Genomic DNA, 25,487 nt, shown 5'->3' with positions numbered 1-25,487 from the left:
TTGCAAGCATTTTCCACTACAAATCAGCACATTCCAACCTCATTTCTATCCTCATGGTAATTGGCACGTTCCTATTCTACAAAGCGCATGAATCATGTACCGGATTACGTAGTATTGTGGCAGATGAATTGCCATTTTTCCAGTTAACTGGACAAGCAACAATGGTTAGACAATCCACAAATGGAGCTGGACGCAGATGGCTATGAAATATGAACGCATTCAGATGACGTTCATAATCTGACTTTGTAAATATCGCTTGTGCATCAAATAGTGTAAGCATCCTGCAAAGGTTTGATGTAGAAAGCCAGAAAGGAATTACATAATTAAAATGCAAACAAAAGTATTTGACAAGGAATGTAGAGGTGGTAGCTGAACCAATAATGCTGACAAAATAAAAGTATTAAAAACAATGTAATTTTTGTACTACTGCTTATGAAAGACATTCCCCAAGTATCTGAAAAAAGTAACTATAATTACAATGAATATAACATCTACTTTAATATTATTTTATTCGAATTACAAACGTAGTTAAATACTTTTTTAAGAAAAAATCTTAACAATAATTTAAAAAAATCCTACATTACGAGCATTGGTTTTACACTGTATTCTTTAAAAACAGTGGTCCGATTCACAAAATCCAAATTAGCATTTCCACACTTATTGTGGACTTTTCCGCACTATTGTTCATGCTTATCTCTTAAATGAAAAACCGGGTGGAGTGGACACGAACGCATAATACTAGTACACAATGTGTCTGACTCTAATGAGGGCAGGAACAATGAACAAGTGAGCGTTATAAGCTGGGATGGTAGGGTTGCCGATGAAAGCTTCTAGAAGTTTTTTATTTTTTTATCTGTGTAAGAATGTGTTGATTGTCTATGTGGCCAGTGTTAAATGGTAGATAAGTTTTTTTATTTGATGGATAGTGCTTGTAATGAGTATTTAATGTTGTATAGAATATTCTAGATGTTCTTTTTTTTAATTTTTCGTCAATGAATAAAATACATGACCAGTGACAAAAATTAAATTGGTGAGGAGGGAGTTTAGGAAGCTGAAGTATCTAGAAAGTTCTAATTCATAGACTGTAGCAAAATAAAAGAAAATTGTAAAGAATGTTAATTTGCTTAGTGACGTAGTTCTTTACTTCAGGGAATGTAAAACGTAGAAAGAAGTTAATTTTAGAAACCAAATACCTGGTAAGACCTTTTTAAGGCTAAGATTAATTAATTACGATCTTTAAATATTGTAAGCTGTACCTAAGATTTTTTGAATGAAAATTATCTAGGGATTCAGTTTGTTTTTAATCTTTATACCCCAAAATTAAAAACATTTAAGTAATAAAAATTTATATTACAATGCTGTCTACGCCATAATCAAACCTGAGACAATTCTAAGAATTTTGTTGCGACAATCTTGATAATTATTTTGTAGTTTTATTTTATCCATTTATATATATCTATACTTATATTATAAAGCTGAAGAGTTTGTTTGAACGCGCTAATCTTGGGAACTACTGGTCCAATTTGAAAAATTATTTCGATAGTCAATTTATCGATGAAGGCTATAAGGCTATATCATCACGCTAAGACCAACAGAAGCGGAGCAACGTGGGTGAAACCGCGGAGCGCAGCTAGTATTATGATACAATGGGTCTTATCTTATTTTATAAAGTATTCAAGTTAAATGTACAAATGTCGACCTTATAGCTCTAAGCCATCTCTACTAGGCATCGTTTACATGCCGTACGTTTACTGCCACGTTTAATCTTCGTATCGTTCTATTTAATTTTTCTTATGCATCAAAATAATATCTATTCATCGTACTATATTCATATTCTATCTGTTCGTCCTAGTTACGCAGGTTTAACCCATGTCACTCAGGAATAAAATACGCTGGTGAAAGAATTCTTGAAATCGGTCCAGTAGTTTGGACCTTCCATTACATACATTAAAAAAAGAATATCTATGTATACATTTTAGGGAAGCGCGCTCCATCTTAGGCCACATCTCAGCTTACCATCAGGCGAGATTGTGGCCAAGCGCTCCCCTATTGTACAATAAAAAAAAAATAAAAAAAAAAGCGCTATAAAGAAGTAATTTTTCTACGCAATATTGTGGACAGAATAAATATGTTACAAAATATTCAATTTCGTATTGATTTCTGCGCTTCCTGCTACAACAATATTAATAATATAAAACAATGTTAATTTAAATTTGAATGTGTCTTCAGCTATCTAGTTCAAAGTCATTTCATTGTAATTCTTTCTCCATTTCTGTTGCTAACAAAAACTTAAATTAAACGTCACATCTGTTGTGCGGGAAAGAAGTACGCTCTCTTGATTTTGAATTCATACGTGTGAAAATAGAGTTTTCATAGTGTAAAATAAAATTAAAAGTATATTTGATACGATTCTAATAGTGAAGTCGTGTTCGTGTTATTTTCTTTATGAATTTAGTTACTGGATTGGTGATGTATGACGCGTGGGAAATGTTCGCGATTTTAGTTTAAAGATATGTAGGTATCTAGAATCAAAGTATAAAAAATTAATGGTTAAATAAAGGAACAGAATATTATATATATTAATTCATTGTAGGTGTAAGTATTACAGTAGCGATATTATAAAAAAACAAAAAAAAAAACTCCAAGGTGACTGACTGACTGACATAGTGATCAACGCACAGCATGCAAGTAGATGTTAGGATGTAGGCATCTGCTAAGAAAGGATTCTAATCTCAAGGGGATAAAAATTTAACTTTTCCACACAGGCGAAGCGTCGGGCATCAGGTAGTTCATAATAAATATCTTAAAAAACGAAACATTGTAAGTAACGGATTTCTTTAATCAATTTAGTGTAGCAGTTAACCTTTTATCCTACTACGTTACAACTTAATTACAATTTAGCCGCCTTCAACACCCAGTTTTCTTACAAACTTCCGTAACATATTTTGTCAAAACGTATGATTTACAAAAAGTACAGTCCGGGAAGTTCTAAGACCTCCTAAGTTGAATGCACTTAAAACTTGCTGGTGTAAGTTTTCTTTCGTCACTCGCTACACTTAAAGTTTATCGAGACTGGTAGAGCTTGTTCACATGAGTTTCAAGGATGCTGTTATTTACCAAGATATTGTTTATCTCACTCGGATTATACGTAAATAAGAGGGATGGATGATTTTGGTTGATAGTAGGAGAAAAGCGAAAACTGCTTTGGTAGGTTTTTGAAAGGACATTTTTATCATTCTACTAAACGTATTTTGTGTATAAAATTAAAAATCTATAAAAGTTACCTACATTAAATCAGAATAATAATTTCTAATACTGATGGCACGATATAAAACATAAAGGTTGGAACTCTACAACTCGAAGCAAATATTAACAAGGGATTTTAATAAAGGGCCATTATATTTACATATTTACACACGTGTGGATAATAATTTGAATTTGATAAAATTTTCTGAATATATAGGAAATGTTTTATAGAGGATATTTAGTCGTTTATGAAGTAGGTAAGAGTTTATTTCCACTTTAAATAATATTAATTACTGCTGCTGATGGAATGGGAAGAATATAGTGAGTACGGGTAAGTCCGGACATGGGGTAAGAACGTAAACATAAAAAATTCGGCGAATATGAGCATATTTATTTACGGGGGCAAAATTCTGTACGACTTCATTTTGTTTTGCATAGACCTTCAGGTTCTGGGCGTGGCTCCGGCGAGCCGCGCGCCTGTAAAGTGGATTTCAAGAAAAAACGTCAAAAAATCATTTTAGAGCGTAAAAGATCGGATATATTTTTTTTATCGACCTTATGCTATATTCAATAGAAGTGCATTTAAAAGCATGTCCAAACTTACCCTGAAGAGTACTTTTTTACCGTAGTCATAAAAAAAGTAAGTGTTGTTTTTAAATGCCTTAAAATCAGAAACTGTTGAGTTTATAAGAATAAACTTATTGTAGAGCAAAGCGATGCTAAATGAATTGTCATTTTTAATCAGTTTTAAGTAGTAAATCTTGAACTAGTGCTAAGAAAATCGGGCTTTTGCTAGATTATTTCAATACGTCTAAAATCCGTCCGGTCTTACCCCGACTCACTTACATGTAAAAATATTATACCTGTTGCAAATTTTTGTTTTATTTATTTTAGTAGCATTTTCTACAACAAGTACATTGGTGGTGTGTTGTTAATATTTTAGAATGTCGTAATTTTAGATTTTCAATTAAAAAAACTCATTATCTATTCTAAGGTACAGTGGTATCAAAAAGAGCTAACTCATCTGGCATTATTTTGTTCAATTTTCAGAAAAATAAAAGAAATACCTTCTGGTAGCTTACAGAAGGTATTGTTTTGCTTGATGACAAACAACTTTTTATTTTATAAAAGACTAGCTTTCCGCCGGCGGCTCCGCCCGCGGTTTCAAAGAAAAACTCGCATAGTTCCCGTTCCCGTGGAATTTCCGGGATAAAACCTATCCTATATTACTCGTGGATAATGTAGCTTTTGAATGGTGAAAGAATTTTTAAAATCGGTCTAGTAGTTTATGAGCCTATTCATTACAATCAAACAAACAAAGTTTTCCTCTTTATAATATTAGTGTAGAAAAGTGAAAGATTTTCTTAATTTTTTTTTAAATATTCCACAAAACAATAGGAATCTGTTCCAATTTTATTAATACCTGCTTTCTTAACCTCTAAGAAACAATTTAGTATTCGTATTTTGGCCTGAAGGCTGAAGAAACGCGAAAGTAACTTCCTTCAAATCACCATTAATGTGAAAGCAAATATAGTGTAATTCAGCTGTATATATTATCATTTTTATGGCCTGTACTTAAGGATATTAGTTTAACCTTACTGAATTTAATCTCTGTTATATTTTTTTATGAATGGTCTTTATGAACTTAGGTTTCATCCTATTATTGAAAATGTCTCTCAAAATGACATGAAATACTTTTTTACTAAAATAAATTTAATGATTTTGATTGTATTGTTCGATTTTATTTATAGTAAGTATAAGTACAATGCATTTTCGCATGGTTTGCTATAAATTGATCAATTTGTATAAGATTATATTAAATTCTGGATTTAGGTACTTATTTAATGTTATACTACAATACACCTAAACTAATATAAACTTGGCGGTGATTAAAATAAATAAGTTGAGTTTTTATACGTACTTACCTAATACATGCCCGGAAGTGTTATTCTGAGGCCTGTTTCTTTTGAATTGTCATATGTAGATACATAGATTCATACTAACCATTTCGACAGAAAATAAGTGCCTAGAAGAAATCTAATCTATACATATAATAAATCTGTAGAAGGGTCAATTCTGTACATTGAAAATATTGAAAAAATAAATAGCAGGGGGTGTTACTGGATCGATACCAAGCCCAAATATGTGATTAAAAAAAATTTTGTCTGTCTGTCTGTCTGTCTGTCTGTCTGTTCAGGCATCACGTGAAAACTAACGGTTCGATTTCGATGAAACTTGGTATAATTATACCTTATTATCCTGGGCATAAATACTTTTTATCCCGGAAAAATACGAAGAAAAAAAAAAAATCTTAATTTTTCTTAATTTTTCCGCGCGGACGGAGTCGCGGGCGGAAGCTAGTTGAATAAATAAATGTTTGAGCTTAAAACGAACCGACAAGATACGCTGTACTTAATTTACTTTACCTATGTATGATTTATTACCATTTTCTAAAACAGTTTCTACAGAACAAATCCACAAGAATGTGCTTAATTTACTTCACCCATCCATGATTTATTACCACGATATTCACACCAATTGTTGATGCAAATGCTAATGATACATACATACATAGAACACTCATCTAATTTATCCGAGTCAATCCACGCAGAGCACAATATCCGACACGTTTGGATGAATATTCAGTAGAGTCCAGGATTTCACGTATAGCACGATCGTATTCATAAATATATGTTGCATACGTCATAGGCTGTTAGCAAATTGTACTAATATTTTCTTAACAAACGTATAGACTACAGGCCCATGTTGAAAAATGTATCCAGGGTCATTTGAACCACCAGGTGACCTATCTAAAACGATATAAGAGCATAAAATAATAAGATTCAACACTATGCTGTCACTTGTAAGCTGTCCATCTGAGTGCAGATGAGAATTCGAAAGTACAGGTAGAGATTTTTTCCCCTTGTCTCCATGATTTTCGTACGGCGTTGCGGAATAATGGATTAAAAGCAGTATTGAAATAGTATGACACAGATGCCGTACAAAAATATTGCCATTTGATTTTGTAAGGCATCTGTACGGCATCTTTTTTAAATCGAATCGAGGAAACCGTTTTTGATGAGATACAATCTTGACTAGGAAAGGCTAGATAATAAAAATGAATCGCTAAATGTATTGGTGAGCGCAAAACTCGAGAACGGCTGAACAGATTTACTTAATTCTTTTTTTTATAATATTCCTTGTAGTACGAGAAAAACGTAAATATGTACCACGGGTGAAGCTGGGACGGACCAATAGTACTTGATGAAATTGATTTAGATTGATTTTTATATTGAAGTCACGGGCGGAAAGCTAGCATTATTATATGCATTTTGTAAGGATGGATTAATTGTTTGCTGCTCTACCAAAAACAGCTGTTGATCTTGTTCTAATAAACTAAAATATTAATAAAAAATATGTATCTATACTATTATTATAAAGCTGAAGAGTTTCTTGGTTTGTTTGAACGCGCTAATCTCAGGAACTAATAAAGTTAGAATATTACATAGCACCTCATTAAAAAACAGTGATCAATTAACTTGACAATTATTGTGAAAAAAATAAGGAAAATGAGCTCAAATTATCTCATGTTGAATAAAATGTCAATAATTGGTTTAAGTGCTATTTTACTTTTTTCCTCAATTACCTAACCTTCAAGATATCATTAGAAGATTCCAACTGAAAAGGTAGAATTAAAGCTAACTTGAGTAGATAATTTATCGTTTGTAGTAAAATTGCTCTCGATTACTGAACGTTAAGGCTAAGCGCGCACCACGACTACGGTATAATCTATTACTGTAAGAGAAAATATTTATTGACATATTTTATTCAAAAAAAAAATAATACATCTATTTATAATCTACCTACTATAGGTACCTATAAAACAGAACCGAGGGGTTCTACATTCGATTCCCGGTGGGGACGAAGAAAAAAAATGTCTCAATCTGGCAGGTCACAGAACGCTGATCACCTACTTGTACCTAAAGAAAATCGAATAGGGGACATGTGACGTCAATATAACTAAGTTATACTACCATTTTTTTAAAATCGATGTAAAATATTATACATAATGAAACGCTGAATCAAACGTTCATTAATTTAAAATTTTAAAATAATACTGTTATGTAATTAACGAATAATGATTGCACATTTTAATGAGGTGAAGTTGAATTAATATTGAATAAATGAGCGAATATTAAATTTCCTCTTTTTAATAATATATCAAGTCCTGCGTAGTGTTGCCTCGGTAGCTGGGGCCTCAAAAAAGCATTTACTTTATATTAAATTTCCTCTTTTGCCCCAGCACAGGTATTGCCTAATCAGTCAATTTGTGTTATGTAAAGTAAAATTATGATTACCTACTGGAAGTTCTGAATAAGAAATAGGTATTACCACAGACTAATAATAATATACTACGTATACAAGTATTACATATAATATTACTTATGTAACTAGAGAGAAAAATCACTACACAGTATAAAACAAATGTGATGCATTTTGTTTTATAGATAGAGTTGTTCTTGAGAATGGCTTTATTTTTAATATTTTAGTTTATAATTTGTTAAGTTTTAGAATTTAGAAAAAGTAGGCGAAGCTGCGGCTGGAAAGTTAGTATTGAATAAAGCGAGCGATTTATTAAAATGGAGCCTTAACGAGTTCGATTCCGTCCCTGGTACAAGATTCAATATTTGATTACATAATATCATCAATAATGGAGATGCTAACTAACGTTCAATTAGTATAAACAAAGGCTTCTATTAATTAGCTACGAAATAATTAAGTTTTTTGAAGCACTTGTGATAAACTATATTTATCTATACATATAATAAATCTGTAGAAGGGTCAATTCTGTACATTGAAAATATTGAAAAAATAAATAGCAGGGGGTGTTACTGGATCGATACCAAACCCAAATATGTGATTAAAAAATTTTTTGTCTGTCTGTCTGTCTGTCTGTCTGTCTGTCTGTCTGTCTGTCTGTATGTGAAGGCATCACGTGAAAACTAGCGGTTCGATTTCGATGAAACTTGGTATAATTATACCTTATTATCCTGGGCGTAAAATAGGATACTTTTTATCCTGGAAAAATACGTAGAAAAAAAATAATCTTAATTTTTCAGTTTTATCCATAGACGTTGTTCCGTAGAACCGCGAACACACGTTGCGTATTATTATAGGCCTAGCCGTATTTGGGAATTGGGTGCAATAGATATTTATAAGATGTTATTGTCAGAGGTACTCAAAATGGATAAATAAACCATCCACGCGAAGACCGACATCCGCGCGGACGGAGTCGCGGGCGGAAGCTAGTGAACAATAAATTAACAAGACTTTTTTACAGGAAAGGAAAATAGATACTTTCTGTAAAAGTTGTATGCCATGTAATAAATGTTATGTTGTTAATAAAAATGAGACAATTAAGTTCATACTCAACTTTATAATATATAATGAACACATTATAATTTGTATGCAAGCTTATAAAATATCACAATTTTCTCGCCTTTCCTATCTTTTTAAATAATGAAACTTAATTTTGTTACATCTAAGCAAATAATTGCTATTTTTTATATTGTTTTAAGAAGTTTTTGTCAAAATAAAAGACACCCTTTTTTGCCCAGTCATTTCGCAAACTTTGAACCTTAATCTCTAGAAAAATTTCGGCAGCAAATAAAGTGAATCCTTTCTAAGTGCTATGTCATAAGAAATTTGTTTTAAACACAGGCGTCTAAGGAAATATTCCGATTTAATAAGTGAGGCAGGGTTGTTCGAAGTTGACAAGAAATAAATTATAGCTTTCAGCCGTAGGCAAGAAATCCTTTGATTAATACAATGACGAATTATATATGTAGACTAATACGCAATGCATTACTGCTTCATAAAGAAGTTTATTCAAATAGTCATATAGCTACAGAGCAATGTAATAAAAATAATAACTTTTACTCGTTGTTTTGTATATGCAAGCAGAGAGTATTTTTGCTAATTTCGACGCTCGTGAAATACTTTGATAACTTCCTTTTTGTTTGAAATTTCCTTTTTATTTTTGCATTTATACAGATTGAGGAATACTTGCTTTTGATTGAGTTTGCTTTCGAAGTCATCTTTGCAAATAACTGAAGAAAGTACATCTGATGGTAGTGTTCTAATTTCAAATAACACAAAATTAAAAAAAAAAGAGAATTTTAAAGGGCGTGTATTAATATAATTAAGTGTGTATAAATTAAATCGGGTGAAAAAAAAAGGAAGAATTTTTAATCTTCTTTCTGGCTTAGTGTCCACGATTCGCATCCATACATTAGGATTGGTCTAATAATGGTTTTATAGATTTTGACCTTTGTTTTCCTTCTTATAATCAAGGATTTTATGGAGCGCTGCTGAGCATCTTAGCTATTGAACGAATTTATTCATCTAAAGGTGTGATTACACATTAACAAGACAATTACAGATTATAACAAGCCGCGGAAGTGAGATACACAATAGCAATTCGCATTCCACTTCCTAACGCGCAATCAAAAGGCGTTATTCTGAAATTTAATTGTGGCGCACTACAAACTTCAAAACAATAGATTCACAACCCAGGATTAGAATCACACAAAAATGAATCTATAGCTACTGTATTAAGGCTCATATTAGATCTTACATCTGTATCGAAAATCATAGTGATCTGTTAAAGTTGGAGCAAAACTTATGGAACTTCCTAGAATTAATTCTCTGTGAATTCGCGATATCAATGTTCATTTGATCGCTTTTATCCTGAATATGTACTTGAATATAATAAAGTATGCTATCATTTGAGTATCTGTGTATGCGAAAAGGTCTTTAGTAAAATCCTTGATTAAAACTGCTTGTAAGTTTACTAGGAATGTTAAAGAATTTATCTGTTAGTGTTAGTGGAACTGCAGAATAAATCGCACTAGATAACATGAATATAAAATTGATCATCACGTCCCTATTATCCATCCATACTAATATAAATGCGAAAGTAACTATGTCTGTCTGTCTGTTACTCAATCACGCCTAAACTACTGAACCAATTTTCATGGAATTTGGTATGGAGATATTTTGATAGCCGAGAGAGGACATAGGCTACTTTTTCCCGGGAAAATGACGCAAACCCGGAAATCCCACGGGAACGGGTGGGGGGTGAAATGCGGGTTTTTCTTTGACTGCGCGGGCGAAGCCGCGGGCGGAAACCTAGTATAAAATAAATTGTTCGTGTATGTGTTTAATCAATGAAATTTATGAAATCCTAAAATAGCAAAAATTTGTTGAAAAGTAGTAATTTCCATTCGAGTATTTCGCTCTTTAGCTTCATTATCATCTAATGTTTTCCTTGTCTGACGCGGTTTATCCTTTTAACGAGTTGACTACTGAACGATCTTATTCAAAGCTCTATTTTGTGTACTATGGTGATTCAAACGGTTATTAATTTGAAACTAACCACAAATAAGCTCCTATTATTAATAATAATTATTAAAAAAAATGGATTTCAATTATCACAGAAATTCCACCAAATTCTACTGTTAGTTCAGGATACATCGCCCATTTTTGCAAGTGACTACTATCAAGCTGATTTTCCGTTTGTAGCTTTATTTTGATGAGACACCGAATAATTTCGTGTACGAAACTCTCGATTGTGGTAGCTAACAGAGATAACAAGGATAAAATTTTTTGATTTGATGGTTCTCAAATATTTATTACGCAATTTGTAGGACAATATGTCTGTTGAATTATATAAACATTAACTAAGTGAAATCAAAAAAATCAGCTTGTTAGTAATCATTTATGATGACCTCGTTATCGATACACTTTGGAAAGGGGGACTCTTTGAACAAACCATAGATTTTGTAGGACAAATATTTTTTCGAATAATTTAGGTAATTATCTTGAGATTGAACAAAAAAAAAATCAGTTAGTAATAAATATTTGAGAACCATCAAATCAAAAATTTTTATCCTTGTTATCTCTGTTAGCTACCACAATCGAGACTTTCGTACACGAAATTATTGGGCGTCTTATCAAAATAAAGCTACAAACGGAAAATTAGCTTGATAGTAGTCACTTGCAAAAATGGGCGATGTATCCTGAACTATGTACCTAATTAGCCTATTCAGCTATCAATCGAAGTTATACTCAAATTGCATACTATTTTGCAAAAAATGCAATAGTAACCTTGTACCTCAACTAAAAACCAATTAGGTGAATGTCATTGAAGCTGTTTCGTTTCTACTACATTAATCAGACAATAAAATCAATCTTCAACACTATGCAAGCATTACGACCATTATTCAATTTTCGGCAACAAATTCGATCAAATTACTAACTTGCATTATGCAATTAGCCTGCAACTATCGAGCGTCATTGAATCTAAAAAAAACATAAACCAGGGCGCATTGAAAATGTTAATCAGTTCATATCAAGCTTAGAAGAAATTATTACCACCCGCGCATTATGCTAGCAATCAGTCGCTTGTAGAACGTTCACCCGATCTGTCACTAATAAAAATAAAAAAAATTAAAACTAAAAAAAAAACACAGAACTCTTTTGCAATAAACTCCTTTGTACGAAATTTGAATTGACCGCGCTGCGTTCTATTTTAGTGTTCTTTTTTTTTCAAAAATTTATTAACAGCCAGGAACCGTAACGATTAATCGATTATTCGCTTATAATGTTCTAGTGCTTGCCTGTGTGTGAATTAAAATGTCTGGAACATGGATCCCTCCCGATGTGTCGTCAGTTTGTGCTACAGCGCAAGCTCCTTTAACCCAATGCTCCCACACTGGATACGTGTTCCTAGCTTTAGTGACGCAGTTATTCGGAAAATCTATTGACGATATATATTCAAAGGTTAACCCATATTCGAGTTCGCATGATACATATTACTCGAATGTACGGTTCCCATCGCACCCGCCTGTTTCCGAAACATTTCGAATTCCGTACTCGACGCGGCAATCGAATTTCGACCTTCACCCACCGCATATAGGTTCGACATTGGGAAATCACTATTCAAGTTTAAATTTTCCGAAATTCGATTTTGAAAATTCTTACAACGGACGGTATTCGAATAAGGAGCCGATTTTCGAATTTAATTTTGAAAGGCCGTATGATTCGGATTTGGCGGGTTCTAAGAAAGTTGAAGTTAAGGAGATTAAAAAGGAGAAAATTAAAAAGAATAGAAGGAAAAGGGATATCGGCGATTATGATTTTATAATTGTTGGTGCGGGGTCCGCTGGCTGTGTTATCGCGAACAGATTATCTGAAGTGAAGAAATGGAAGGTACCGTACATTTTAATACATTTGTATTAATATAAATATTAAATCACTAATAAATGTATTTTCCAATCGAATGTAAGTGCCTTTGCCATACCATTATTTTAAATAAGTTATTATTATAGTAAGAATTTAAAACGTAATACTGTATTACTAAATTCTAGGAACAGCTATATATATGTAATAATATTTTAGTATATTCCATGAATCTTTTACAAAGGGATTCATTACTCGATATATCATATTTCCAACTAAAATTTCATGCTCTTTTCCCTCAGTAGATATAAAGTTAAAATATTTTTTTGTTTTCCACAGTAATCTTTTAATTTTTCATTTTGGACTAACTAATGCTTTTGAAATGTTACGTGGAATAGTATTTATTTTAATAACTAGAATAATATAAGATCAGGAAGTTAAATTATTAGTATAAAGATAGGAAGAAGATAAATAATGTTACTATAAAATTCTCAGGCAATTAGTTACGGCGTTAGTAACGTAATATTGATTCTTTTATCTTTCTTGAGAAATGAACGTAGATTCTTTATTAAACATTTTTATTCAAAACCTTTTAAGTTTTTAGTTATAATTAAGATACATATTTAAAAGAAATATAATGGTTATTTTAGCTGTTTTGTTGTGAGAGAGATTCATAACCTTATTAATTTTATAAAAATCTTGTTTGCGTGTTTTCCTAGATTTTAGGTTATTCTTCAACCAGATTTAACTAAAGAAATGACCGTAATGTTTTGCCTGAAATAAAAAAAAACTTTCCAATAATTTAAATATTTTACACACGCGTCACCTATATTATATTAGAAATCATGAACCTTGATATTTGAAAGGAAAAAACAATTATTACTATGCGCTACAATGTTAGAGTTTGCAAAACAATGCAGTCACGCTAAGATTCCTATCATTGAGATAAGGAAGAATTTCTTTGGAATATACCTAATACAACAATTTTATTCTTCTTCAATAACGATTAAAGATTTTAATTCGGTTAAATGTCAAGGGTTCGCAGAAGAATTCATAGCATCTGCATAGCAGAATACAGTAATAAGTAAGATTCTTTACGAAACAATCTAATTTATCAGCTGATTTACCTCCTGCAAAAAAGTCGTATTAAAAACGGAACCCTTAAAAGTGAAAAATGAAATTATATAGGTATGCCGGTTGCCTGTCCAGACGTCATGAGTCGACGGTAACGTTTATCTCAGATATGATATTCAATTTAACAATGAATTTATTCGCTCTAAATAAATATGCCTTCGTATAAACGTTTTTAAAATGTTACGGTACTGACTACTGACAGGTTAAGCCTCTTTATGAGTAGGTATCTGATTACAGATTTTTATACTAGTTGTTGCCTAGCTTTTTATGCTATTTTAGATTTCTAGATAATATTTGTACACTACAAAACATCCCTAAACTTTGTTGATGTCTGTATATTGATGTAATAAGTCCTTGAAATGTTTCAAGGGCTTCAGTTTGTCTTCTTAATACTTTTGTTTATCTGTTATATTGTAACTGTAAATGATTCCTAATTTATATGATTGAGCCTGGCTTTTTATGCTATGATTTTTTGATTCACTACTCAGTCACTAGTCTTTGAAATGTTTGCGAAAAAGTGAAGTTCATTTGTCTTTTCTTATTTTGCCTTGATATTGGAACTGTTAAAAGTTTAATTTTTAATTGAAAATATTTTTTCGTTAAGTGAAAAACCGTACTAGAACAGTTTTTTAATTTTCAATTACTATCAGAAAAATAAAGGTTTGTCTTATGTTTATTTTTTACAGACCTTACTTCAAATATCTAGGATTGGATTGTATTGGATTTAAACATACAGAAAAATTTAACTCATAAATTTAAAAAAAACACACATTATTTTAATTTACCTGTTCCGATTATAGTCTATATTGATTCGTAATATTGAAATAAAAAAGTAATTTCCAACAATATTAGTTAGGAATATTAATAAAAAAAAAAAAAATTAAATATAATATGTTATTGTAGACCTATGATCTTACCTTTAATATCAAATTTAATAAAGATTAACATTCATTAAACGGTCAAACTAATCATTAACTACCAAAAAATCAATTGTTAGCAATAAAATTAAGGGCGTTTTCCACAATCATTAACTACAATGTTATACAAAAAACACTAATCATGATTTCTCAGACATTTTCTTATTGCATAAATCTCACGACCTAGCGAGTTAATAATTGCAACTTGCAACATTTTATAGTATCGATACAATGGGTGGCCATTTTGAAAATAATTATTCGCCTCAAAGAACTTGAATGAAGGTTATGTTTGATCGATTTTCGGTTTGAACTAAATGATTTCAACGGTTGCCTGATAGAGATTGCTTGTTGCGATAAGACTGCCTCTAGTTTAATTAAATGAGTTTCTTTTCTTGGCTTTCTATGTAATCTCTAATATAAAATTGAATCGCAAAATGTGTTGGTAAGTGCGTAACTCGAGAACGGCTGAACTGATTTCGTTAATTAATGCGAGGATGGTTCTTATGGAGAGAAAATGCAAACATCACGAGCGAAGCCGGGGCGAGCCGCTAGTGGAAAATAGAATAAATGTATTGTCTAGCTTTCTGTAAAACAATATTAATTTCAATTTGATACCTAAGACAAGAAGTAAGGTTTTATCCCGGAAATCCTTAGCGGAAATCCCATAAGAAATGTAACTGTTCGGGTGAAGCCGCGGGAAGAAAGCTAGTATGTTCATTAAATATGTGTATTTGTAACTTGCCTGTTGATTTAATGAGTAATCCAGGGCAAATTAGTTCCTAAATATTTGTCCTATTTATCTACTTTTTAATACCTAGTCACCTAACTCTCCAATCAAATCCAATTACTTTGACAATGACCTTTGTGAATTTATATTTTTACATCAATATTTTTGGCACTGCTTTACGCAACTATCGGAGGCAATGAGCGGGAAAGTTCAAGGTCCCAAACCTAAATTAAACTTGACATTGATTTAACTTTATATCTAGGATTGTAAGAAAATGACACAAATTCTGTGTATTTTATTTTGTATTTTGAGGATAAGTAGTTTTAAATTGGAACAGGGCTTTATGTGAAACAATTTTAGGGTATTATTTTTCTCATAATTAATTTAAATCTATACTAATATTATAAATCTGAATGTTTGTTTGAACGCGCTCATCTCAGGAACTATCCTATCGTATTGGTTCTTTGATGGTTTGATAAATTCGTTCGTGATCTGATAAATTATTTCGGTGTTAGATAGACCATTTATCAAGGATCGCTATTATTGGCTATGTATCCTCACGCTAAGACCAACAGGAGCGAAGCAATACAGGTAAAACCGCGGGGCTCAGCTAGTATAATATAATAAACTCACTTAATAAATAAAATAAATGCAATTATGTAACACATATACACATAAGCATTTTGAAAACAAGACGTGATAACTGCGTTAATAATAACCGACTTCAAACTTGCACTTGCAACATTTACAAATACCTACAGACAAAAATGCTCATAAAATAAAAACTACTGGGCCTATCCGAATAAAATTTTTATGGGACCAATTCGACACCATTCCGCATCGAACAAAGAATCACGTAAATCGGTTCAGAAACCTCGGAGTAATCGGTGTACATACATAAAAAAAACATACCGGCCGAATTGATAACCTCCTCCTTTTTTTTGAAGTCGGGTAACAAATAAATGAACTGAGAAAAATCCGCAAATAATTTTTATACAACATTCTTATCACACGGCCATAACAAAATAATACTACGTACTTTATGTGATTAGAAAAAAATGCATTTGATACTTTATTCTTAATTAATATCTATTAGGAAACCAGCTAAAATCGCTATAAATTCTAACCTAATTTAAATTCATAAAAATGCACATAATGATAGTTTGTAAAACAATGTTTACGCAGAATGTTACACATTGCTGTTTATTTACTACTTATGTAATACAGCCAATTGAAATTTCATTCACCACTGAACATAATTTGTTACAATTATATACATCCTCTATTTATCATCATAGTAATGCAGTGTTAACAAATAAGAGTAATTAACAATACAAATATATTAAAGTGTAATGTCAATATAAATTTTATTGAATGCATATGATGATATGAAAATAACATTTACTAGGTACCCGTTATCAAAACAATGGTCATAAACAAAAAGTAATTCTGGCAGAATAAAATAAATTTTAGTGTATTTGTAACGTGTATTCGCTATACGTTATATCCAAGAAGCGTTATATCTATCTATTATATATAAATGATACCTGATTGATGAATGAGTGTTACATCATCAATACATCATCAATACATATAATAAAATTCTAGAAAAGCGGTGTCTGTACAATGGAAATATGAAAAAAAAAATTAGCAGGTGTTATTATTAAATCGATCCCAAACCCAAAACTGTAGTTAAAAAAATTTTTGTCTGTTTGTCTGTTTGTCTGTATGTTCGTGCACGCTAATCTCAGAAACGGCTTATCCGATTTAGATGCGGTTTTCACTAATATATTGGAGTAATCTTCATTTAACATTTAGTGTTTATTTCATGTCAATCGGTTCGTAAACAAAAAAGTTATGACCATTTAAGTATTCACGGCGAACATTTGCTAAGGCATTCTATTTATTGTACACTGTACCTACAGTGTACGATTTAAGTTATCTGTTACAGTTATTCCTATAAATGTCCAGGTGATCATATCGAAAGTCCCCAAGGGTGGGAAGGGGAGTGGGGTCAGCTGAAGTAGTAGGGGGGAAGGGGTCAAATTAGAATTATGTTTTTTTCTAGGTAAATTGTATACATAAAATGTCCTTTAAATTATGTCGTATTATATTTTTAACTCCCGACGCAAAAAGTTGGGTGATAAGTTTTTGATCGCTATGTTTGTCTGTGTGTGTGTGTGTGTGTCTGTTTGTGCCACCGTAGCTCGCTAACAGGTAATCCGAATTAGATGCGGTTTTTATGTTAGGCAGCATATTTTCCGACGCTGATTCTTAGATAAAGTGTATCAAAATCGGTTCATCCATTTATTACATCTAGGTATATAGGGGTAAAAGTGAAATGAAAGTGAATGACCTATCAGTAACATTAAGTCAAATTTAATCAAAATCGGTTCATCCATTTATTTGATATAGGTATAAAAGTGGTAATAAAAAAATGAATTTTGTCAAATATACTCAAGTGACATATCAAATGAAAGGGCATGATATTGTAATGTAAACAAGGCATGTAATAATTGTAATGAGCCGATGTTCCCACGTGATAATTACAATTAGTATTATGTAATCGTTACGATGTCATGTACATTTCCCATTATACATTGTTTCTATACTATGTAGTATGCAACTACAATAGAGCGACCCGAGTTTCATTTTAGGTTATTTGTTAAGTATAGGAAAAGTCGTATATTATGAAGCAATAATACAGAATTTTAGTTACCTTAGTACTGATAAGTATTCTGTAATTCAGTAATTCTATACTTAATATTATAAAGCTGAAGAATTTGTTTGTTTGAACGCGCTAATCTCGGGAAATACTGGTCCGATTGTAAAATTCTTCCGGTGTAAGCTGATAGCGCATTTATTGAGGAAGGCTATAGGCTATATTATATCATCATGCTAAGACCAACAGGAGCGGAGCCACGCGGGTGAAACCGCGGAGCGCAATTAGTAGAAGATAAATTACATTATTCCAAACAAACCCTCTTCAAACTTTTCGTACTTACTCAAAAACGCAACTCAGTTCGCTCAGCATTGTTTCCATTTTATATCGCGATGTTGAACGTTATGCCCCAAGTGCATGTAAAAATGTGTAAAATGGTATAAAAATGGAATATCGCTTGTTTACCCCGTTATCGTAAAGTGCTGGGAATCGTGGCAGCAACGAGCTAACAGATGAAATGTATTCATTTGTTCTTGTTTTTTAGTTTTTTGTACGAAAATGTTTACTGGATAATATTGTTTGATTCAACTCGAAATAAACAAAGAAGGTTGCGCATCAATTGGGTTTGGATTATGAAAAAGAGTAATTATATGAGTTGCGTGAAATTATCAAAGAGTACCGATTATGTACTGTATTACACAGGTAATATATATATATATATATATATATAATGTCAGTAGAATAACAATTTGAAATATAACTATGACCTACAAAGTAACAACCGATCGGAACAACCGATACTCTTTAACTGAATAAAAACTTGCAAAAAGCATTTTGTATCTCGCTTTTGACGTATTATTTTCGCTAAATGTCACTTTCAAATCTACTTATTCTATTTTCAAAAAAACTTTTTTAAAATTTTTGACAGCAACTAAAAGAAACTTAAATATTCAAACTGGCCACTACACACTGGCATTGTCACCGGCCGCGGCGCTTTGAACTTTTAAAAAAGAATGAATTGAAATATTGTGCGCGTCGCCGAAAACATGAATTTTTTATTGACGCCGGTCGCGCGCCTCTCATAGAGCACAGGTTAAAAAGAATTTAAAAATGATCGGAATTATGACTGGCTGTAAATAAGTTTGCTTTTGTTTTAATCTTTATTTTAAAAGTAAATGTTTAGTTTAGTTGGTATTTTTTTTTCAACTTTACTACATTCGATGGTAGGTAAATCGTAATCTAGATAAAAATATAATTAAAGCCGTGTCTTGTTTTAATTATTTTAAGTCGCATATTGAACATTTCGCTGCATGTGAAACTATTTTTTAATCCTAAGGTACCTATGTTTGTTTGTTAGTCTTTCTTTCAAGTCGCAAAGGGGCAATTTTATTATATGATTGTTTGTCAAGAAATAGTTTACTAGACTGTGAAATATCAAATATGGCAATTTATTTTGACCACACGAAGTCGCGGGTGAAATGTTACTAATATAATATGTACATACTAGCTTTTCGCCCGCGTCTTCGCCTGCATTTTCAAAGTAAAACCCGCATAGTTCCTATTCCCATGGGATTTCCATACATACAAACCTTTCCTCTTTATAATATTAGTATAGACATCCACGTATAATATCTGACACGGACAAAGTCACGAGCAGCACATAGTAATCAATAAAGAGCCTGGGTCACCGGTGATTCATTTGGCAGTTAAAACCCAATCAAACTTGAGAGCGGGAAGGTCGACTATCATTTTTCATATTAATTGCTCTGGCCGTAGTTTACAAACTTGCTACACCTGAAACTTGCCGGTATATAAACTTTTGGGTGATATAACTGCTTTTGTATGTTGTGTTTCTGCAAAATAATAGAATCGGGTTTTATGCAGGGTTAAATAATCATACAATTTTAGTCAGATCGTGAAAAAATATAAATTTACTTTCCTAAATTTCGTATTTTTCAATGATAAAAATAAAATTATTACAACAGGCAATGTTAACAATGAACGTGGTTTAAAATATTTATACGAATATAATTATTTTAAGTGCTCTAAACCTCAATCTCATATACATGGTCGTTTATGCGGTTTTTTGTTGTATTTATTATTAACAGACTCTCATAATTACCACCATCTAAAAATTTATGTTATGTATGCATGTTTGTCAATTCTAGATGGAACTACATTATATAAAGAAAATGATATTAAACTGTTAAATAAAACTACACTCTTTAGTTCCACTTATTTAGTCATTCTTCAAAATACAGTACAATGATCACCACTTTTCGATACACTATTATTACGTCGTCAAACCCAATCAAAAAAATCTAAAGTCTCTTTTACTTCCAGATTCTACTCCTCGAAGCCGGTCCAGAAGAACCAGATGTTACCAGCGTACCGTCCCTAGCACCCACCTTGGGCAATTCTAACATAGATTGGATGTATAGAACCCAGCCAGAAAAATTGACCTGTCTCGCACAGAGAGGCCAAACTTGCTCCTGGTTCAGGTAATAAGCCGAATATATCGCGGCGAATTCTCAAATATTTGTGCATGTCAGTTGAAAATGGATAAATTTAGTGAGTTTTCAGTATTGAAGTTTGCCAAGATATAAATGGTAGGGAAGTTTTGGTTTGCGCTAGTTTCGTGTTGTGGTTTGAGTGTGGATTGTGATTTTAATATGACGTATTTCATCATTTGAATTGTGGAACGAGAAAGTAGTGTTTGGGAATTTAATATTTAACACTAGAAGTGCTGAAAGTTGAGGATTTTGATTTTAATACCACGTATTTCCGAAAGAATTGAATAGAGTAAAAACGACGTGTGGCACTCGGGGACTGCCGCGGTAAAGCTATTGCATGTTATGCCTTCAAGCCACACCTCCGCCCGTCGGAGTGGGGAGCGTGAGGTTTTTTTCGTTACGGAATATCTAGATTCGGTCCCCGCGCTCAAGGCCCGCGATAGAAGCTATGCAATAGCTTAATAATACAGGAATAGTTTAGGAAATTAGATAGGTATAAACTTAAAATAAATATAGAGCGATGGATGTACACGTAATTACATGGATGGATGTAAGTATTCAAACATTAATTAATATAATGATCAAGCAAACTTGAAACTGTATACATAAACTGTTAATCTATACTAATATTATAAAGCTGAAGAGTTTGTATGTTTGTTTGTTTGAACGCGCTAATCTCGGAAAGTACTGGTCCGATTTGAAAAATTATTTCGGTGTTAGATAGCCCATTTATCGAGGAAGGTTATAGGCTATATATTATCACGCTACAACCAACAGGGGTGGAGCCACGGAGGTGAAACCACGCGGAGCAGCTAGTATAATATTATATAGGATACGAGGATTAGAAATAATTCTCGGTAATAGCCCCATCTCATATCTCAACTACAAGCCAATCAAATAACATACTATGCCGAATAAATTTTATCATAGTATATAATTTTTTTTTTCATTTTTAATAATACTTATTAATCTTAATTTATTTAGATACCACTCACATAATATAATTTCCTCTAACACTATATAACAAGAATCAACTAGCCAAAACTTTGTAAACAATACAATACTGTTGACATTCCCTACAAGACCCTGCTAACGCAAAGGGCCAAATAAATTACACCAACGTTTATACATTTCAACGGGCCTTATGGGCGGATCTGAGGCCATAAACTATTTGATACTAGTTTCAACTCCTTAAGAGGTAATGAATGAGAGAGTCGTATGAAAATATTTGCTTGTGGACTTAATCAGTGGTTATAGTTTAATATTACGAGTAGGTTGGTTCTAGTGTTAGTAATGTTAAATTTTACAGGATTTAAATCTATAGGTAGGTACTAAAATTATACAGCTGAAGAGTTTGTTGGAACGCGCTAATCTCAGCAACTACTGTTCTGATTTGCAAAATTTATCGAGGAAGACTATAGGCTATAATATATAATTACGCTCTGACCAACAGGAGCGGAGTAATGCGGCTGAAATCGCGGAGAACAGCTGTATATTATAAAGCTGAAGAGTTTGTTTATTTTTTTGAACGCGCTAATCTCAGCAACTACTGGTCCGATTTGACAAATTCTTTCGGTGTTAGATAGCCCATCTATCGAGAAAGGCTATAGGCTATAAGGCTACCTAGTATCATTACGCTATGACCGCGAAGCGCAGACTGTGATATGAGAAATCAATTCAATCGTAGCGGAAGACGCGGTTGGAATCTAGCCTCGTAATCGATTTTTTCTATTTTTTAAAATTAAACTCATGTTCTAAGTTAATTCAGTGCTTTTATTGAAATAGATTTCAAAATGTTTAGAAAAGTTTAGAAATAGATATCGCACGTCAAATTTTTAATTATTTATTAAGACAACAAAATATTTATTAACTGCATAACATATTGAAAAAATATACTCAAATATATAATATATGTATATACTATATAGCTTTCTTAATATATAAGTCAACACTTAAATGTGGAGTAATAAATCGCAGGCGTGAAGTTAAGTTTTCACTTATATTTTAATGACCGTAAATAAAAATTTTACGCTCACATAATATTATGAAATAGCAAATAATTTTTAACTCCAGAAGTTTTGGTTGAAATAACATTGATTTTTCACTTCTGTTTTCCGCTAAATGTCTTCATATTAAATTAAGTAACATTTATTATGCAAAATTCTAATTGAAAAGTTTTAGTTACTATAGTTTATAGATTGGGATGAAGAACGATATTTTAAATCTCAGAATCATTTACATACTGCCATATTGAAAATTTTACACTTTCAAATTAAATTTTGTATAAATCACTACATTTATCATAACATCACAATAAAATATCAATACATTTTTTACTCTATTACAAAAAAGGAAAGTTATGTTTTTCGAGTGTATGTATGTCTATTTCTTTGTTACGCCCTATTTATGACATTTATAATATCATGTAACAGAATAAATTGTACAGACCCATAGTTTAATGAGGTGCCCTAATCATAAGAATGACTGTGGTAGTAATATAATAGGCTACTTAAAAATAATAATATATTGGCAGTCACTAGTCAGGTCTCACTTGAATTTTTAATGGCATGGGTCACGATGGTCATAAATTTTAATAATTTCAATAAAGTTCCATTCAAAATGTACAATATTAACATACTTAACTATTCTTTCAGAGGCAAAACAATGGGTGGTTCAAGCGCAACTAACTACATGGTGTACATTAGGGGCAATCGATTGGATTATGACGAATGGGCTGCAGATGGCAATCATGGATGGAGCTATCCTGAGGTATAAATGGCTTCTTTTGTATGAAAATATTATCTTTTTAAAAAATAGCAATTAATAGGGAAGGAGGCAAGTTTTATTTAATTATTTTTTTTACTTATTTGGGCAAGTTGAAAGAAGTTATTTTTCAGTCTTTATAAAATGATCTGTGCTATTTATTGCATTTAGAAATTTCTTTTAAATTAAAAATAAAGAAAATATGACCATCGTGGAATACAACCACAGAACTATATCGAATACAACATTGTTATAATTGTAAATCTTTACAGGTACTCCCATATTTCAAGAAGTCAGAAAACAACAGAGATATAGAAGCTCACGACAGATACTACCACGGTGTTGGCGGACCTCTGAACGTAGAAAGATTCCCATATGTAGACGTTCCAACACTAATGCTCCTCGAAGCTTTCAAAGAAAAAGGCCTGCCTGTCACAGATCTCAACAGAGAAAGCAATTTTGGAACAGATATTAATGTTTCAACTTCCAAAGATGGACAAAGACAATCAACCAATGTAGCATTTATACGACCCATACGTCAAAAAAGACCAAATTTACATATAATCACACATGCATTTACTACTAAGGTTATCATAGATCCAGTAACTAAAACTGCTCAAGGAGTCGAATATTATAAAGACGGTAATTTCTACAAAGTATTCGCTAAAAAAGAAGTAATAATGAGTGCTGGTTCTATTAACTCACCAAAGATTCTTAAACTATCAGGTATAGGTCCTAAACACGAACTAGAAAGTCTTCACATCCCAGTATTATCAGATTTAAAGGTTGGATATAATCTACAAGATCATGTCACAACTGATGCTTTAATTCTCTCATTAACAAATAAGACATCTACTTTAGTTAATAGTGAGAAAATGTTGAATGAACTTTATAAATATCATGATCAACATCCAAAGAAAAGCGGTCCTTTAGCTACTACTGCTATATTGAATAGCATCGGATTTATAAAAACGAGTGTTTCTAGAGAGAACGCACCAGACATTCAATTTCATTTTGACGGGCGTAATGTTGCTCAGTTTTATTCAGATCCAACTTCATACCTAGCATCAAATGTATTTCCTTTATCATTCTATGACGGTATAGCAGCAAGACCTTTACTCCTAACACCAAAAAGCAGAGGAGTTATTTTGCTTAATCAAACTGACCCTATATTTGGATCACCTTTAATTTATCCAGGATTCTTTCAAGTACAAGAAGATGTAGACGCTTTAGTTGAAGGAATGAAGTTCGCTGTTAGTCTCGAAGAAACAGAAGCATTTAAACTAAGCGGCGCTTCGTTCGTAAAAATACCAGTAGAAGGTTGTTCTCAGTACTTGTGGGGAACGTATGAATATTTTGTGTGTTTATTGACTCATTATACGACTACAATTTATCATCCAGTAGGAACTTGTAAGATGGGTCCAGCGTGGGATAGAGATGCTGTTGTTGATCCAAGATTACGAGTGTATGGAATAAAGAAATTGAGAGTTATAGATTCTTCTATTATGCCTAAAATAGTTAGAGGTAATACCAATGCACCGACAATTATGATTGCTGAAAAGGCTTGTGATATGATTAAAGAAGAATGGATATCGCATAAATATACATAAAATAATAGACATCAATTAGTTCAAAGTAGTCAGGTTTCTGTAAATTCATTAAATATTGTAATTTAATATGAGTCAAGTTATATGGCTTTACTACGATGAATCCGATCTTAGAAGAGTTTAGAAGTTATTGCAAATATAAATTGTAAATTGAGCCCATATTTAATTAAGAACATTTATTTTTATTAAAAATATTATATTTTTGTGTACTAAGTTTGCGAAAAATAATTGGTTAGTGTTTTATATAGTTAGATTGAATATTTTATACATATTTTTCTTACGAATATTGTTTTATCATTAATTATTCAGTTACTACAAAGAACAACTAAACATTTTGTAAAATGTCGCTCCGTAGGGTAGGTTACAATACTTTGGAAGTATATTTATATTATATTTCCTTGTTATTTACCTGTTTTTATAAGGCCTCTTATTACGACTCGCATTACACAAGTTATTTCTTGACAATAACAGCGTCTATTGTTAGATGCCTACATTTTAATTTGATTTTCTGATTGAGATAAAAAATATAAGGATTTTACAATGTAAATCGTATTAAAGAGAGCAAATATAACAATAATATTTGTTATACTAAATTGAGGGAATGATAGGAAATTTGTACAAACAATAAATGTTTTAAAAGTACTTCATTCTCACAAAAAAATTAGATTTCACTTA

The 25,487-nt window shown here is 31.8% G+C and overlaps 1 protein-coding gene across 1 annotated transcript; it reads left to right on the top strand.

The window, feature by feature from the left end:
- Positions 1-11,695: 11,695 nt before the first annotated feature.
- LOC123703283 (glucose dehydrogenase [FAD, quinone]-like) lies at positions 11,696-25,487 on the top strand. Its single transcript, XM_045651234.1, has 4 exons — positions 11,696-12,519; positions 20,273-20,430; positions 23,097-23,211; positions 23,478-25,487. Exons 1-4 carry the CDS (start codon positions 11,944-11,946, stop codon positions 24,813-24,815), a joined length of 2,187 nt encoding a protein of 728 aa, XP_045507190.1. The 5' UTR covers positions 11,696-11,943; the 3' UTR covers positions 24,816-25,487.

Source organism: Colias croceus, chromosome 25, assembly GCF_905220415.1.
Source record: "Colias croceus chromosome 25, ilColCroc2.1".
NCBI lineage: Eukaryota > Metazoa > Arthropoda > Insecta > Lepidoptera > Pieridae > Colias > Colias croceus.
The sequence above is the reverse complement of the archived record's forward strand: the minus strand, read 5'-3'. Positions and strand labels throughout refer to the sequence as shown.

What these genes read in the sequence shown, in the direction of transcription:
- LOC123703283 (XM_045651234.1), top strand. Translation starts at nt 11,944, where the DNA reads ATGTCTGGAACATGGATCCCTCCCGATGTGTCGTCAGTTTGTGCTACA. An exon ending in CAAACTTGCTCCTGGTTCAG is followed by an intron (nt 20,431 to 23,096) that starts GTAATAAGCCGA and finishes CTATTCTTTCAG; the next exon opens with AGGCAAAACAATGGGTGGTT. An exon ending in ATGGATGGAGCTATCCTGAG is followed by an intron (nt 23,212 to 23,477) that starts GTATAAATGGCT and finishes AAATCTTTACAG; the next exon opens with GTACTCCCATATTTCAAGAA.